Below are 15357 nucleotides of genomic sequence, written 5' to 3' on the forward strand. Positions count from 1 at the left end.
GCTCAGCAGCGTCTCGTCTCCTCGTCTCTCTCTGATTATGGAGACCCTGACAGAAGCTGAACTCTGCTTTCCACAACTACTCAACACCTCCTGCAGAAAGCCAGTGCAGCGCTGTGCTGATACCATATTCCTTTACATTCTGCTGTCTTGCATCTCTTTGCTCACTGTGGCTCTGAACCTGCTGGTCATCATCTCTATCTCCCACTTCAGGTATAAAGATACACTTATAACCTAAAATATAATGTCAAGCACTTTGTACTTTGCATTTAGCATTAAACATACTCGCATAGTATTACTCTGGCCACTACAACTAACTCTGTAGCCATCAGTGAACGTATTGATGATATGAATGTTGGAAGCTGACTGCTCTCTCACCCTCCCCTCTACTACAGACACTTATAGTACAGTTCAGTAAAAGTACAAAACTGGTACTTATAATGTGTTGTCATGTCGGATTTTGATTAGCAGCTATTTACATTTTTAATTCATGTGCTATACTGAATTATGTGGACATAATTAGTTTATTTGACTTTTCATAATATTGCAGATATAATAAATATTTTCATGAATGCCCTGCTACATATAAAAATATGTTTCGTGATGATATTCTCTTTCTCCAGGCAGCTCCACACCCCCACCAACCTTCTCATCCTCTCGCTGGCTGTCTCAGACTTCCTAGTTGGCCTCCTGCTGATGCCACTTCAAATCCTCTTTGTAGGGGGCTGCTGGTTTTTGGGGAGCTTAATGTGTGGACTATTTTACTATGCCTCTTTTATCCTTACATCTGCCTCAGTAGGAAACATGGTGCTCATATCAGTTGACCGCTATGTGGCCATTTGTGACCCTTTGTGTTACCCAACCAAAGTCACTCAGAAAAGAGTTCAAATCTGTGTTTGTCTGTGTTGGGCATGTTCTGTGTTCAACAATGGTGTGATACTGATTGACTTCCTTAACCATCCGAATACATTTAATTCCTGCTATGGAGAATGTGAACTTGTAATTAACTTTATAACAGGAACTGTTGATATCCTGTTGACCTTTGTTGGCCCCATTGCTGCAATCATAGTTCTGTATATGAGAGTATTTGTGGTGGCTGTGTCTCAGGCTCGAGCCATGAGGTCTCATATTGCAGCTGTTACACTCCAGGGTTCAGTCAGTGTAACTGCTAAGAAGTCTGAGAGAAAAGCAGCCAGAACTCTTGGTGTTGTTGTGGTTGTGTTTCTAATGTGTTTCTGTCCTTACTTTGTCCTATCTCTTGTAGGCCAGCACATGTCAAAAAGTGTGGCCTTTTCATTTTTGTGGGTCTGGCTACTTTATTGTAACTCCTGTTTTAATCCAGTGGTCTATGCTTTTTTCTACCCCTGGTTCAGGAGATCTATGAAACTCATTGTTACATTTCAGATAATGCAGCCTGACTCCTGTGATACCAACATAATGTAGAGATGTCTCAATTATGTCTGTACTAAAATGACCAACAACCAACTTAGTATATAAGTAACAAAGAACAGAAAGTGAAAAACCAACAGCCAATGCTAACTGACTGAAGATTGAACCCTTTATAAAGCTATGTTTTAGTACTGCACCTTTTTTTTTTATAGCAGATTCTTAGTTTTGTCACCAACATGTTTTTCACCAGCAACAGATTATATTGTTATTATTATTATTTTTATATAAAACAAAAAATATTTTTTCATGTTTTTGGGTAACTAAATTCAATATTAGCTGAATAAGAACCCTGAACGTACCATGACTCATTTGTGTATTCTGAGTATGTGAAGTAACCTACATGAAAAATGACTTAAATGAAATAAAATGATTCTATCCTTCTGTTGCCGAAGCCTAGGTTATATATTAATATAATAGAGATTTCATTAATAATCTAATTCTGAATAATTGCTTTGTTACAATATTAATAAACCCTCTGCAGTTCTATCTTGAAGGACACCCTGTGCAAGACCCCCTTTGGAAAGTAAATTCTTTTAACACAAGATTCTGCACAAACTGTTATGTTTTATTATAACAACATAGGTGAAGCAGAGAATTATATTTCTCGATTGCACAAATCCTTCATCAGAACAATTGGATTTAACAATTGCACTTGGAACAGGAAACACACTTTTTAAGGTGCACCACCTCCAACATTGCCAAAAGACAATGAACACAGTTCTGCACAAAATATGACAGTATAAGTTATCAGAACTTAGAGAACCTTGGTGACCACATAATCGTTTTGTATTACCTATTTTTGTTAGCCATTTCACACAATTCAGAAAAACAAAAATGTGCATGAACTATAGGCCTGTATTTATTAAATTATGAATGAAATGTGCGTTATTTGGAAGAAAGTCGAGGTGTGACTGACTTACAGTGGATCCCCCCCCCCCCTTGTCCGTTCCATTACGGAGACCCAGAGGTGAACTGTCCCCGCCCCCCCCCCTTCCCTTTCACACAGCTTTGTGCACGGCATCTTCTAGCAAGCAGGGGCTCAGCTATAGGGGCCATTGCCATCCACACAGTATTGATAGAACAGATAGAAATGGAAACCTGGTGAGGATATTTTTTAAGTGTCGTGCCACCCCCATGTGTCAGGAAATGCGCCCGGGCAGCGCCCGCTTGTCATGCCCAAAACCGCTACTGACCCCCTGTCATTAAATTCTGTGTGAAATTGTCTATCTAACCAAATGAGTTGCCACTGTGTCCCTGTGTTAAGACAATAAAACTCAACCAGCATGACTATTAGAGCAGTAATAAGAGCAACTAATCCCAGAGCTGTATGAAAGAACTGATGTATGTAGTGCCGCTGTTTACATTGTGGTCCCTGTCTGTCAGATTGGAATAACGTTTTTAATTTTCCACAAACTCTGGCAATCCATGTTAAACATTGTATGGTAAAACTGTTCAGTCCCTGGTCTGGTTGGTACCAGAGTGCACGTTTGACGCAAATGCATGCACACTGAGTCCAGTCACACCTAACATCCCAGTGCTCCCCAATACAATTCAAGAATTAGTAGATCTATACAGAACAGAATGAGGTATAAATACAATATATTTATTCAATAGAATATTAAGATACATTAATATTAACATTAACATTGTAGAAAATATGAATGCAGAAATTAAAGAAAACTAAAACTGAGATTTGGTTCTGCTTCCTGGAAATTAGTCCAGCCCTCACAATATCATCCAATTTGCTTTGGCTATTCAATTAAAACCTCAAAAAGTCTAGGCTCTGACTGCAGTTTTAAGTCTCAAAATATCTGCCTTAGAACCTTCAAACTTGCTCCCCCAGATTTCCTTTTATACATTTATAAAATTCTTTTCATACTATAGCTTGACTGAATACTTGATGGATATTATTTACTGAGAGATGTACACCCATTGCCCAGTATGCCCAGCATCAAGATTTTTATTCATGCCAGTCCATTGCTTTCCATCTGGACAGAGTTGTATCTGAACCTTGACTGAGAGACAGCACCATCATGCAAACACATGAGGCCCAACTGCAGCTAACCGTGGGGCCCCTTACAGAGCTGGCAAAATTTACCGTCTTTCCTAGACTATGGCGCAAGTTGAGAAAACTCATAATTTAAAGGCAGTTGTCTTCACTAAATGTTGTATGTCAAATGAAACTTTTACATTTTGAAATAATCCACAAAAAAGTCTTGCCTGCCGATAATTTATTTTTCTTTTTTAGACAAACTTAAATCTTTGTGTTTTAAAAACAAAAACCTCTGTATTTCAGAAACTGTTGAAGTGAGCTGTGAACCCAATTATTCATTATTTTGCTGCTAATTCAATAGTTGAAAATTGAAATTAATATGTTTTTCACAACAAAAAAGTAATTTATCATTCTTTATTATTATTATTATTATTGTTTTTACAGTGTGGTTGGCACCATCTCCTTATCTGTGGAATCTGTCTGTATAGTGGACTACAAAGACCTACTATTGATATATTCATATATGTTTATAGCTATCTCTGAGTACCATACACAATTATTCATGTTTCCATTATGTATGTACTTCTCTCAACTGAAACCTGATCAGATTTCCTAAGCGCTCTTACAGAGAGTCAGATTTTATTTTATGATTAGTTTTTCCACCAAATTTCACCAGCCCAGTGTGATTAGAGTTTGCACCTTCATGCTTTTTTACTAATATTATTTTCCTTATTTTCAACCCAATTTCTTTCCACTTTCCAGCCATCATATTTTCATATGTTATCATTAACTTAAATCAGCAGACATTTAGCAACTTTCCATTTCTCTCAGTGTATTTGATCAGCAGTATACTTGTTCTCTGTTAATAAATAAAATAAATACTGACATACAAACATACATAAATGTCAGTGTGTATATCTGTATGTCCATGATGAAAATTGAGAATGACAGAATGTTTAATACAGTTCAAATTTGATCAAGGGTTTGATATACGGTTAAAGAACAAGTTTTCACTTGATCCTGGATGTAATATTACATTTCATAAAGAACATCTAAATTTAAAGACAGAGTTCAAACACCCCTATGTGTCACTACAGTATTTTAGCATCGCAGGAGCCAGGCTTCAGTACCTTTAGTGTCAGAATGAGTCTAATCGATTTTCTGAACCAGGGATAGAAGAAGGCATAGATGATAGGGTTCAAACAGGAGTTAAAATGCGCCAGCCATATTTCAAAGGCCGCAGACGAAGCATCAATTGACGTGTCTTCACCTGCCAGAGCAGGGTAGTAGTATGGGCAGAAACAGAACAAAAACACAAGTATAACAATGCCCAGAGTCCTGGCTGCTTTCATCTCTACTTTCCTCACAGTTACTGTCCCTGAACGTTGTGCAGCTGCAACATGAGACCGCATGGCACGAGCCTGAGACAGAGCCACCACAAATACTCTCATATACAGAAGTATGATAATGGTAATGGGCATGATGAAGGTGAAAACAAGGTCAATAACTCCTGCAACATAATTGATCACAACCACACACTCTCCGAGACAGGAGTTAGACCTGCCTGGCTGTTCCACGTGATCATGTAAAAGGACAATCCTAAAGAAAACAGAGAAAACCCAACCCAAACAAACACACATTTGTGCTCTTCTCTTAGTGACTTTGGTGGGGTAATGCAGAGGGTCACAAATAGCTATGTAGCGGTCAATTGATATGAGTACCATGTTCGCTACCGAGGCAGAGGTAATGATGTAGTCTACAACATAATACAGAGTGCACAGAATGTCACCAAGGTACCAGCAGGCCTCTATGTAGATGATTTCAACTGGCATCAGCAGGAGGCCCACAAAGAGATCTGAGGCAGCCAGAGAGAGGAGGAGGAGGTTGGTTGGGGTGTGGAGCTGCCTGAAGATGGAGAATATCATCACTATGCATGTTGTAATCATATAGCCATAACAAAATATTTCATTACTTTCTTTAAACAGCAACAATCTGTCGAAATACAAGAGAGAAATGGAATGGAAAACAAATGCATTGTGTTAATCACTGTCATACAACCACAACATAGCTTTAATGTCGAAGTGTGATAACTTGTATGTACCACATCAAAACAATGTGTCTTTAAAGGTCAAGTTATAATACAAATTATAACATTATTGTATCTGCCTGAAGTGGGAGATGGAGATGATGACCAGCAGGTTAAGAGCCACAGTGATCAGAGAAATAGAGGAAAGCAGAACATAAATCAGCATGGCTTCAGTGTGAGGATGTGTGGGGGTCTTGCAGGAGGTGTTCAGCTGTGGAAAGCAGAGTTCAGCTCCTTCAGTGTTCTCCATCGTCAGACCAGGAAAGCTGCTGAGCTCTGGTAGCTTTCCAGCCAGAACCCTTGGTCACACAGCCCTTTTAGCTTTTAGCTCCTCCCTTTGCCTCCTCCACACTGCAGCTCATGTTTTATTAGGGTTTCCATGGGTATTGTCCCTGCTCCGTCAGTCTTTATGTTATAGTTTGTTCGGTATTGTACATGCACTCTCTTTGCATTCGAAACCACCTTTGTGTCGTGTCTTCCTGTCCGAATATTTCAATAATATTCAACAGTTAATTCCTAAAGCAATATTTATCAGTTTGTTGGCCATGTGGGGGAAGAAATTTATTTATTTAGCTGACTTGTGCACATATTATAGTTGACCATCTGTTAAATATAAATCCTTTAGGTTTGTTTGGTCTCCATCACCTCCCGAGGAGAGGGTTGAGTACTGAGACATGATTAGCCTGGGGGTGGATGTAGTTGTCAGGCTGGGTAACCGGATAATTTGAGGCCTGGCTTTGGCAATTGCACCTGTGGCTGGCTGCAGCATTCCAAGGGCAAAAGTGTGTTTAAGGCCACAAATGGTGCTCTTCTGTTTCCCCTGCCTTTTCTTTTCTTCTCATCATCAGGCCACAGCTGATCCAGAGAGGCCCTTGGGATCGATCATCCAGGATGTCACACTTCTCTGCCTGACAGACTCAGAGCTAATCTATCTTGCTAAACTGTCTCACCAGGTATGTTCTCATCCACCAGTTTTTAATGCACATTTTCAGCTTGCACATAAAAAAACCTGAGTGGAAAAATCAAGTGTTTTCAATTGGCTGAGGTGGAAAGGTTCATTTATAGCAACCCTCTTTCCTAGAAGTTACATTTATATACAACTAAATTGTTCTCATAATTACATTGTGGTGACTGTGCAAAACCTACCAGGATTCTGTTTGGAGACAATAAAGTCTCAATAAGGCATAAAGTGGTGAATTCCCAAGGAGGTGGATGGTAGGCGTACAAAGTGCAGGACTGTCACACCACTGTCTGAGATTCGTGGCCAGACTCCTGCAACAAAAGCACTTTGGTGCTGTGTATCAAGTACCTGGAGGGTCACTGCTGTAGTCACTACAAGTGGATATTGTTGCAAGATTGCTTATTTAGGTGGAATACATTGTCAGTCAACATTTTACTGATATGTATAGTATAATAAAGCTGCTGTTGACACATTTTCCATGCCAGGAATGATGCCTGCTTGGTTCAGGTGGATAATGCCATAGACTAGAGAAGAAAACCAGCATAGGCAAACAAATATTTTAAAGGCATCTCAGTAGTTGTTAATTAATTGTATATGTTTTAAACCATCAACTCTGATAAATGTCACCAATTTCTGTAAATTGCTTCTTAGTGGTTTCTTTGCATAAATCTTATTATCTTTATTAATTATCTTTACTCAGCTCACTGTTACAGTCACTTTCCAAAGCTCAAGACAAAAGTTGGATATTGGAACGTACTGTAGATCGACTAGATCGATTAAATCAAGGGCTTTGCCTTATGGCTCAGCTTCTTCTTCACCACAGCAGTCGGGTACAATGTGAGGATTACCGACAATGAGGTGCTCTTCTTACCCAGACTTATGAACAAGACCCCACGATACTCGACTCCTTCACATGGGGCAGCACCTCACTCCCAACCGGGGGCCAGTTGCATAAAACTCTGAATAAAGTCACAACTAAAACTGTGTGTATGCACAAAGACAGGAATAGAAACCACAAACTGGCTTCCATGGAGTCTGCCATGTTGAACCACCATGTTTCTAAAGTAGCCCAGAACGGACAAACCTCCTATGTCCACCTCATCATATAACCTACAGTTATCTCTTGAAAACTGTTTGTATGCCTGGTTTTTTTGTGTACACATCCTTTAAGCATCTGGCCCCTGGAGTGAGCCATCCACTCTTTTGTGTGGTGGTCTCAGACTGATGCATACTGGAAACTGTTCCTGTACTGTATGCAGGGTTCAAGTTACATGGGAGGCAGTGGGAGCTGAGTTGCCATAAGGAGGGGTCTCAGTTCCATGACAGCAAAATCATACATCTGTGGGGGGCCCTAATACATTACCACAACCATTATTTTAATGACAAATAATACATATTTCAGTGTAATGATTATTATTCCCTGGAACTACTACTACTGCTTGCTTCGTATTGGATCCTCCCACCAGTGGAGTGCTACATAGTGTGCCTAGGACAGAATTCTCTCTCCCTCTCATGGAAAGCTGAATGACATTGAGAAAGTTGATTTGGATGAATTGCCCCTTGAAGCAATGATTGCATCATGTGCTTTGACACTCATGAGGTTGCATCACAAAGGTTTAAGGGTCATGATCTCATCTAAACAAAAGTGTCTGTTTATGTTGATGAATCATTCGTTTCCTAGGCAATGATTGCATCATGTTTTGATGCTGCATTATGTTGGAGATGATGTTTTTCACACCTTTGATTGCAGTGATGTCATAATTTGATGCTAATGAAGGCAGGTGTGAAAACTTTCTTTGCCAGAGAGGTAGATATCCAACAGGAGCTGATAATGAGCATCACACTGAGACCTCTTCAGTGCCCAGAGACAAATTAAATTGTTGTTTGTGTATGTGTGTGTTTGTTTGTGTTAATTCTTTGGGAGCTGCTTATGGCCACAACACCCTCTGAGGTTATGTACAATGAATGTGTATTTCCAATCTGAAAAACACTGATCAGCTGGTTGTTATGTACATTTGAGTCCACTACAGCATCCACTAATACTGTAAATATAACTTGAAAATATAAATTCAGTACAAACAGAAAGGTGCTGTCTCAATCCAAAAATAGTCCTAACCTTAAATCATAGCTTTATTATACGCATCATGTCCTGGAACGCATTCCTGAAAAACATAATAATAAAGACTTTTATAAAACTATATTCTGAAAAACCTTACAGTAACACGCAGATATATAGCTGTGGACAGCGAGTGATGGATTTCAGCTGGCTGTTTATTTATTTTTTCCTAATGGCACATTCTCACTGGATTTTTACGCTTTCTGAGGAACTGGGCAGGACACCCTCACTTCCGGTCGCAAACATACCCACCTCTCACTCTATGCACAAAATTCAGTCTGATGTGAGTCTGGACATCAGGCTTTTCTTCCCAGAGTTCAAACCACACAGTTTGTGTGTCTAAGACAGAGGCACACACACATACCAAAATCAAAAAACACCAACACGTACAGTTTATAGAGTTCTGCTTCACTTTGCTCTTCAACTTCACATGTATGTGAAGTTGACAAACTCACAAAAATGTTCATAAAAGATACCATTTAATATTTAAAGGTCTAGTGGGAGGTCCATTCAGGAGAATCTATGGCAGAAATGGAATATAATATTTATAGGTATGTTTTCATTAGTCTATAATCACTTTGAAATAAGAATCATTATCATTATCTCCAGATGCCAGGTCACCTTCCATTGACTGCCATGTTTCTGCAGTAGCCCAGAAGTGAACAACAACAAAGAAACACTTTTTTGCATGATTTTTTCCTTAGAATGAGTCGTTTTTATCTACAGAATGAACGCCGTGGGTCCCCTTCCGTTCCATGTTGAACCAGCATGTTTCTGCAGTAGCCCAGAAGGGACAAACCAAACACTGGGTTTAGACCATTGACAGAATATATAATGGAGAGAGCTTCCGGGTCTGAAAAGTGAAAAAACCTGCATTCTATGTAAATTTCAGCAGGGGGAGCTCCGTTGGTTGCAATAACACACCGATATCATTCACTTTAATGGAGAATAAGCCGACTTGACTCCTTTATGAGCTCAGTAAACAGTTTCCTGATGTGTTTAGGGTCTCAGTCGCTAGTGTAACATTGTCTTCAATACAATATGATGTTCATTCAGTAAATTATTTAGTCCAATTTAGAATAAAATAGATGATAAAGCCGGGTATGCTTTTGGGTGGGCTACATTTTGATTGACAGGTCAGTCTCAGTGAGTCTGTCCAGCACAGCGCACCAACTCAGATGAAACTGTCAAACTAGGCAATGCTGATCAAATATGAAGCTAGATTCTGTTACTGCGTTGCCTAAAAACATTAAAATTGTTTCAGAAACATATTTTAGTGAACGGTTTATGAGTCAAAACTGCTCAGCCACACACATCCGCTGGCTCCGTATTGCTGTCATGGCAGCGAGCAAAACGCCAAACTTAAGGCTTCAAAATAGTACTTCACAAACCAATGGGTCACAGTAGGCTCACACTTGGTTCAGACAGGGACGTTCGTGTTTTCTGCCTATTTCATGGGCAGCGTAGTTTCTCCTAAACACTAGGAAGGGGAAGAAGTGACAGAGTTACAGTCTAAAATTACACCACTAGATGTCACTGAATCCTACACACTGACCTTTAATGTGATTAAGAGTGGATGGGTTAGATTAATCAGGCTCCCCAATAGTGTGAACCTAGAGTCGAACCTAGAACCTGAGATCTTATTTATAACACAGCTTAATTTAGCTGAATAACCAAACAAAATAATTCAGCTTCCCTCTCTAGGCTGGCAATTTAGTTTAATAAAATGTAAATTGTTTTCAAAAGTATCTTGCAGGATTCACTGTCATATTACTTTTAATACAATGTTACTGTTTGTAAATGTAGCTACTTGCCAATCAGAATCTCCTGATGGTGCCATTTTTCAATGCCCCCTTCCCCCAGTCCCCATTTTGGAAACAAATACTCAATAAACTCACTAAAAGGCAGGAAAACAGTCTCTGAAATTAACAGATTTCTGGGGGAAGGTGAAGACCAACTAAATTTGACCCAACAAGCTGCTGAACTTAAGCGATATTCAACTAAATGGAAAAGTTAGCTGCAGTGACAGTGGGTTTTTAGCCCTCTTTCGCTGAAAACAGCTGCCTGTTCTGAGTAGAAATTATGCCTTGAGACCAGTGAGAAGGAATCAAAATAGTAAAGAGGCAGCCAGAAAAAAAAAAAAAACTTGCTATAGAGCTCTGTAAAGCCATGGGGAGGCTCCGGATTCACCGATAATTCTCGTTAGGTTTATCACCACAAGCAACCCCACTTTGACACTGTCAAACTGTTTCACATTGTCATTTGTTAAATTGTTATCATAAAACTATCACAGTCGCTTTAAGTAAAGCATCTGAATACTTCTTCCACCACTGCCAAGGTGGACATGTGATTTCAGTGTGTGACAGACTGCAGTGAAAGACCACTTGCTGAAAAAAAAAAAACCTGAGCAGCAGTGTAATTTAATAATAAAGCAACCAATGCTTCTGATAATACTGCAGAAAGAATGGAAGCTCTTGGTATGAAATGTTCTTAATCCCATGTTTTATGTTTGTTATGTGATTGATGGTTTTCAATGTCTAGAATCTTCTTATTTGTGCACCCTTTACATGATATGTCACGTGTATATTGAATGGAAGCACTGTGGTACTGTGTGGAACTGGGAGCCTGTTTAAAACTAGCGTTGCTGCCATGCAAATGTATGCCTGTCAAGTAGCAGTTTACGTCCATGTCTGTCCAGACTCATGTAATGAATGTTATACTTGGAAGGAATAATATAAAAGGTATAAAGGGTCTTTTTTGATTGAATGGAAGTTATTGATATAGTGGCAATACATATTCTGATTTCAGTCAATATATATTTTTGAACTGATTAATGATTGACTGCTGTGCACCTGTCTGTCTGTCTGTCTGTCTGTCTGTCTGTCTGTCTGTCTCTCTCTCTCTCACCCCAACTGGTCGAGACAGACGACCACCCACCTAGAGCCGAAGGATCTGTCCTAGGTTTCTGCCTTTTAACAGGCAGTTTTTCCTTGCCATGGTCCCCAAGTGCTTGTATTTTTCATTATTTTTTATTCAGTTTAGTTGCAGTTCATGTTAGTTTTAGGTTTCATTTTTTATTTTATTTTATTAGTTTCTGTGTTAGTTTTAGTTCTGTAAGTGCACAATATTGTGTTGGTTAGTTTTTGTTGTTTTCTAAAGTCTAGTTTTTATTTCTGTTTCAGACAACTAGAATGTTTTTTTAGTTTTAGTTTCAATTAACTACAATAACCTTGCAAATGTCTTTTCAAATATGCACCATACAAAAAACATAGAAACTGATCATCACCATAGTCTAGTGTCTTTTATTTAAGTATTGTTTAATGTTCACATTAGTAATAGAATTGTCAAACATACCTGGGTACAGTCTTTCTAAAACCTAATGTGCGGTGTAAAAGATACATCCTAGATTCTCTGGCTCAGGACAAGATGGAGACCCAGTCGTCTAGCCATCACAATTTGGCCCTTGTCAGAGTAGCTCAAATCCTCACACTGCACATTTTTCCTGCTTGTAACACATCGGTGTGAGGACAAAATGTTGACTTTCTGCCTTATACATCCCACCCACTGACAGGAGTCATGAAAACCAGATAATCAGTGTTATTCCCTTACCTGTTAGTGCTCACAATGTTATGGCTGATTGGTGTATATGTAAGCATATCAGAGAGTGAAGGCTCTGTGAAAATAGCATGTGCTATTCTTCAGAGAATTTAATGAAATCCAGATATATAGGCCGACTTTGAATAATTCTAAAGTTTTCTCACACCCCTTAAAACTCAAGAAAACCCTTTATGAAGCTTAAGTGACCCCTAGTTTTTGACCCCCAGGTTGGGAACCACTGTATTAGTATACAAACATAGAGCAATATTTTCACTTATCATTGTCTCATTACAGTATGTTGGCATCATAGGAGTCAGGCTGTAATATCTGAAATGTAACAATAAGCTTAATAGCTTTTTTAAACCAGGGGTAGAAAAGGGCATAGATGATTGGGTTTAGACAGGAGTTAAAATACATCAGAAAAATCATAAAGACCTCAGTTGTAGAACCGATCAATATGCCAAGGCCAGTGAGAGACACGCAGTAATATGGACAGTAACAGAGCAGAAAAATGACTATCAGAACACCAAGTGTCCTGGCTGCTTTTATCTCAGATTTCTTAGCTTTCACAGTCTTTGAACGCTTGAGTGAGACAGTCGCAATGTGGGACTTCATGGCACGAGCCTGAGACACAGCCACCACAAAAACTCTCATGTACAGAATTATGATGACAGAAATGGGAATGATGAAGCTGACAACAAGATCGACAGCTCCTGTCATGCTGACCACACATTCCCCTTCGCAGGATTTATACCTGCCTGGTTGCTTTAAGTTATCATATAAAAGGATAATGCTATAGAGAAAAGAACAAATCCAACAAAGGAAAACACAGACTCTCCCCCTTTTTTGAGTGACTTTGATGGAGTAATGCAGAGGGTCACAAATGGCCACATAGCGGTCAACTGATATGATTACCATGTTTCCTACGGAGGCAGTGATTATGATGACAGGTAACATGTAATATAGAGAACACATGAGGTCACCCAGGATCCAGCAGGTCTCTTTTAGGAGTATTTCAACTGGTATCAGCAGAGCACCCACAAGGAAATCTGAGACAGCCAGAGAAAGGAGGAGGAAGTTGGTGGGGGTGTGGAGCTGCCTGCAGTGAGAGAATAGTAGCTGTAAACACAATCACCAATAGCTGTGCTAAAAGCAATATATAAAAACCACAGTATATAAAAATAAACATTAGACCAGTATCCAGGATGTAATGAACATTGGCTACCACATAGCTTACTGTATACGGGCAAGTCTGAATACACTGTTTCCTTCATATCTAAAGACAATGTAAAAACATTTTACTGTATGTTGTGTATGGTTACGTGCCTGAAGTGGGAGATAGAGATGATGACCAGCAGGTTGAGAACTGCAGTGAGCAGAGCGATGGAGGACAGCAGAATGTAAATCAGCACAGTGTCAGTGTGAGGAGGTTCCGGCTTCCTGCAGGAGGAGTTGAGGAGTTGTGGAAAGCAAACTTCAGTTCCCTCCAGTGCCATCACCAGAGAGAGGAGAGACGTTGCTGAGCTCTGGCCGCTTAATGGCTTAAGTTCATTAGTTATATGAGTTATCTACCTCTTTTGTCCCTACTCTCAGATTTCATCCTGCTAGGGGTCTAGGATGTCCCTCCTCCATCTGTACAATAACTTTATTAGTCTCTCTGCCGATGTGAGCCTTTCTACCCTTTTCTTTGGGATTAAAAATCTTCATCTTATCTTAAATCATGACCATTAAATTAAATTTGCAGCTGGACCCCCTAAAGGATCATCAAAGATAACAGGATGCACCAAGTTTAAGTCTGAAAACTATAACAAATGCTCTGAATACATATGAAAATACTTCAGTTTTCATGAATTTGAACAACACAGTCAGTTTTTGCATCCTCTATATATTTACAAAGACTATTAACCTGCCTATTACATGGGTTTTATTGCAAGCTTTACCTCAACTTTACAGGAGCAGAAGCAACAAAGCTAACACTAGCTGAGATAACGTGAGCAAGTCAGTACAAAGTTACACAAGAAGCATCATGAACAATAATCACCATAACTTACTCCCTGTATTTTGTTAGCTTCTAAGGAGGCTTGATCACAGTTTGACTATTTCTCTCTCACGGTAGCTCTATCTTTACCTCCGGTACATTTACATACAGCAGCACACAGACAAAATTAAAATTAAAAATACTTCCAGTGACTTCCTCTGCCGTCTCTCCACAGACAGTTGGTACAATCCCTCTTTCAGGAACAGTCTTTCAGCCAGTCCAGTGTTGTACTGACCGAGGTTGTGAAAACAGTCCGACACGAAGTGGTTCACACACGAAACCAAAAAAATAAAAAATACAATTATGATATGTTTTTCGCTAGCCAATGTCTACAGGTCCAGGAAATGGTCAAAGCAAACGTGCTGCTTAGCCAAAAAGAAGCTCTGTGCATCTGCACTCGATTGCTCTTACTGAACACCTTGACCCGTCTGTGACCTTAAAAGTGTAATCTAGTGGTTTGAAATCGAGTTGAGATTACAACATTTGAATTTAGAGAGCTGAATTTGAATTTAAAGAACTGAATTTGAAAGTACATAAAAAGTTGAATTTTTAGTGAGGCTCAAATTCAGTTTCAAACTAATAAATTCAAATTCAAATTATGCTATTCAGATTCAGTTTTTCAATACAGTTATTCAAGTTTAACAATACAAATTCAAATTATGCAATTCAAATTCAGTTATTTCATGCAAATATTCAAGTTGAGCAATTCAGATTCAGTTTCTACTGACACAAAAATCAGCCCATAGTTTTAAAGTGCACCTGTCATTTTGGTTGGACAGCCAATAATGCAACTTGAAACTATTGTCACATGGACTTGAACATCAGTTGGATTTTGGAGTTTTGTCTTTTTTCTCAGCCTTTCTAGCAATCCTTCTCTGACATCTCGGTCCAATTTTCCTCTAGCGACAATGAGAGATGTTGGCTACAGTCCCATGGGCCTTAAACTGCCGAATGATATTGACAACAGAGGTCACAGGAACATCAAGCTCTTTCAAGACTGTCTTGTAAGATGTATGTCGACCATGCTTCGCCATTACCTTCTTCATAATCTAATCTTTAGGCCTCTCTGGGCTTTTCCTTCTGTTTTCCATGTTCAATGTGATGTACATAGTGGCACAAA

General features: G+C 39.2%; 3 protein-coding genes across 6 annotated transcripts in view; 2 read left to right on the forward strand and 1 right to left on the reverse strand.

Moving 5' to 3' along the window:
- LOC127365333 (trace amine-associated receptor 13c-like) overlaps positions 1-2134 on the forward strand; it is a 39737-nt gene extending 37603 nt beyond the window's left edge. For both annotated transcript variants that reach the window (XM_051403338.1, XM_051403337.1), the window contains exon 3: positions 1119-2134. In XM_051403338.1, coding sequence (XP_051259298.1) covers positions 1119-1440 — 322 coding nt within the window. In that variant the 3' untranslated portion in view covers positions 1441-2134. The remainder of the gene's footprint in view (positions 1-1118) is intronic.
- The window catches only part of LOC127365344 (trace amine-associated receptor 13c-like), a 64389-nt gene continuing 49039 nt past the window's right edge, over positions 8-15357 (forward strand). Inside the window, exon 1 of the mRNA XM_051403362.1 lies at positions 8-210. Within this exon, the coding sequence (XP_051259322.1) occupies positions 38-210 (173 nt within the window). The 5' untranslated portion in view covers positions 8-37. The remainder of the gene's footprint in view (positions 211-15357) is intronic.
- Positions 4255-13747, reverse strand: LOC127365348 (trace amine-associated receptor 13c-like). 3 transcript variants are annotated; one of them, XM_051403366.1, is made up of 2 exons: positions 13522-13747; positions 4255-5340 (listed from the first exon to the last, which is right to left on the reverse strand). In XM_051403366.1, exons 1-2 carry the CDS (start codon positions 13693-13695, stop codon positions 4531-4533), a joined length of 984 nt encoding a protein of 327 aa, XP_051259326.1. In that variant the 5' UTR covers positions 13696-13747; the 3' UTR covers positions 4255-4530. The 3 variants fall into 3 exon arrangements, with proteins under 3 accessions (XP_051259326.1, XP_051259325.1, XP_051259327.1); XM_051403365.1 differs by lacking the exon at positions 13522-13747 and adding an exon at positions 5606-5847 and having other exon boundaries at positions 4255-5344; XM_051403367.1 differs by lacking the exon at positions 4255-5340 and adding an exon at positions 11889-13294 and having other exon boundaries at positions 13522-13743.

This window comes from Dicentrarchus labrax, unplaced genomic scaffold (genome assembly GCF_905237075.1).
Source record: "Dicentrarchus labrax unplaced genomic scaffold, dlabrax2021, whole genome shotgun sequence".
Lineage (NCBI taxonomy): Eukaryota > Metazoa > Chordata > Actinopteri > Moronidae > Dicentrarchus > Dicentrarchus labrax.

Excerpts from the sequence above, each read along its gene's own strand:
- LOC127365348 (XM_051403366.1), bottom strand. The coding sequence starts at position 13,695 with ATGGCACTGGAGGGAACTGAAGTTTGCTTTCCACAACTCCTCAACTCC. Across the intron at positions 5,341-13,521 it reads CTATCTCCCACTTCAGGCAC|CTCCACACCCCAACCAACCT; the intron begins GTAACCATACAC and ends ATCTTCAGGCAG.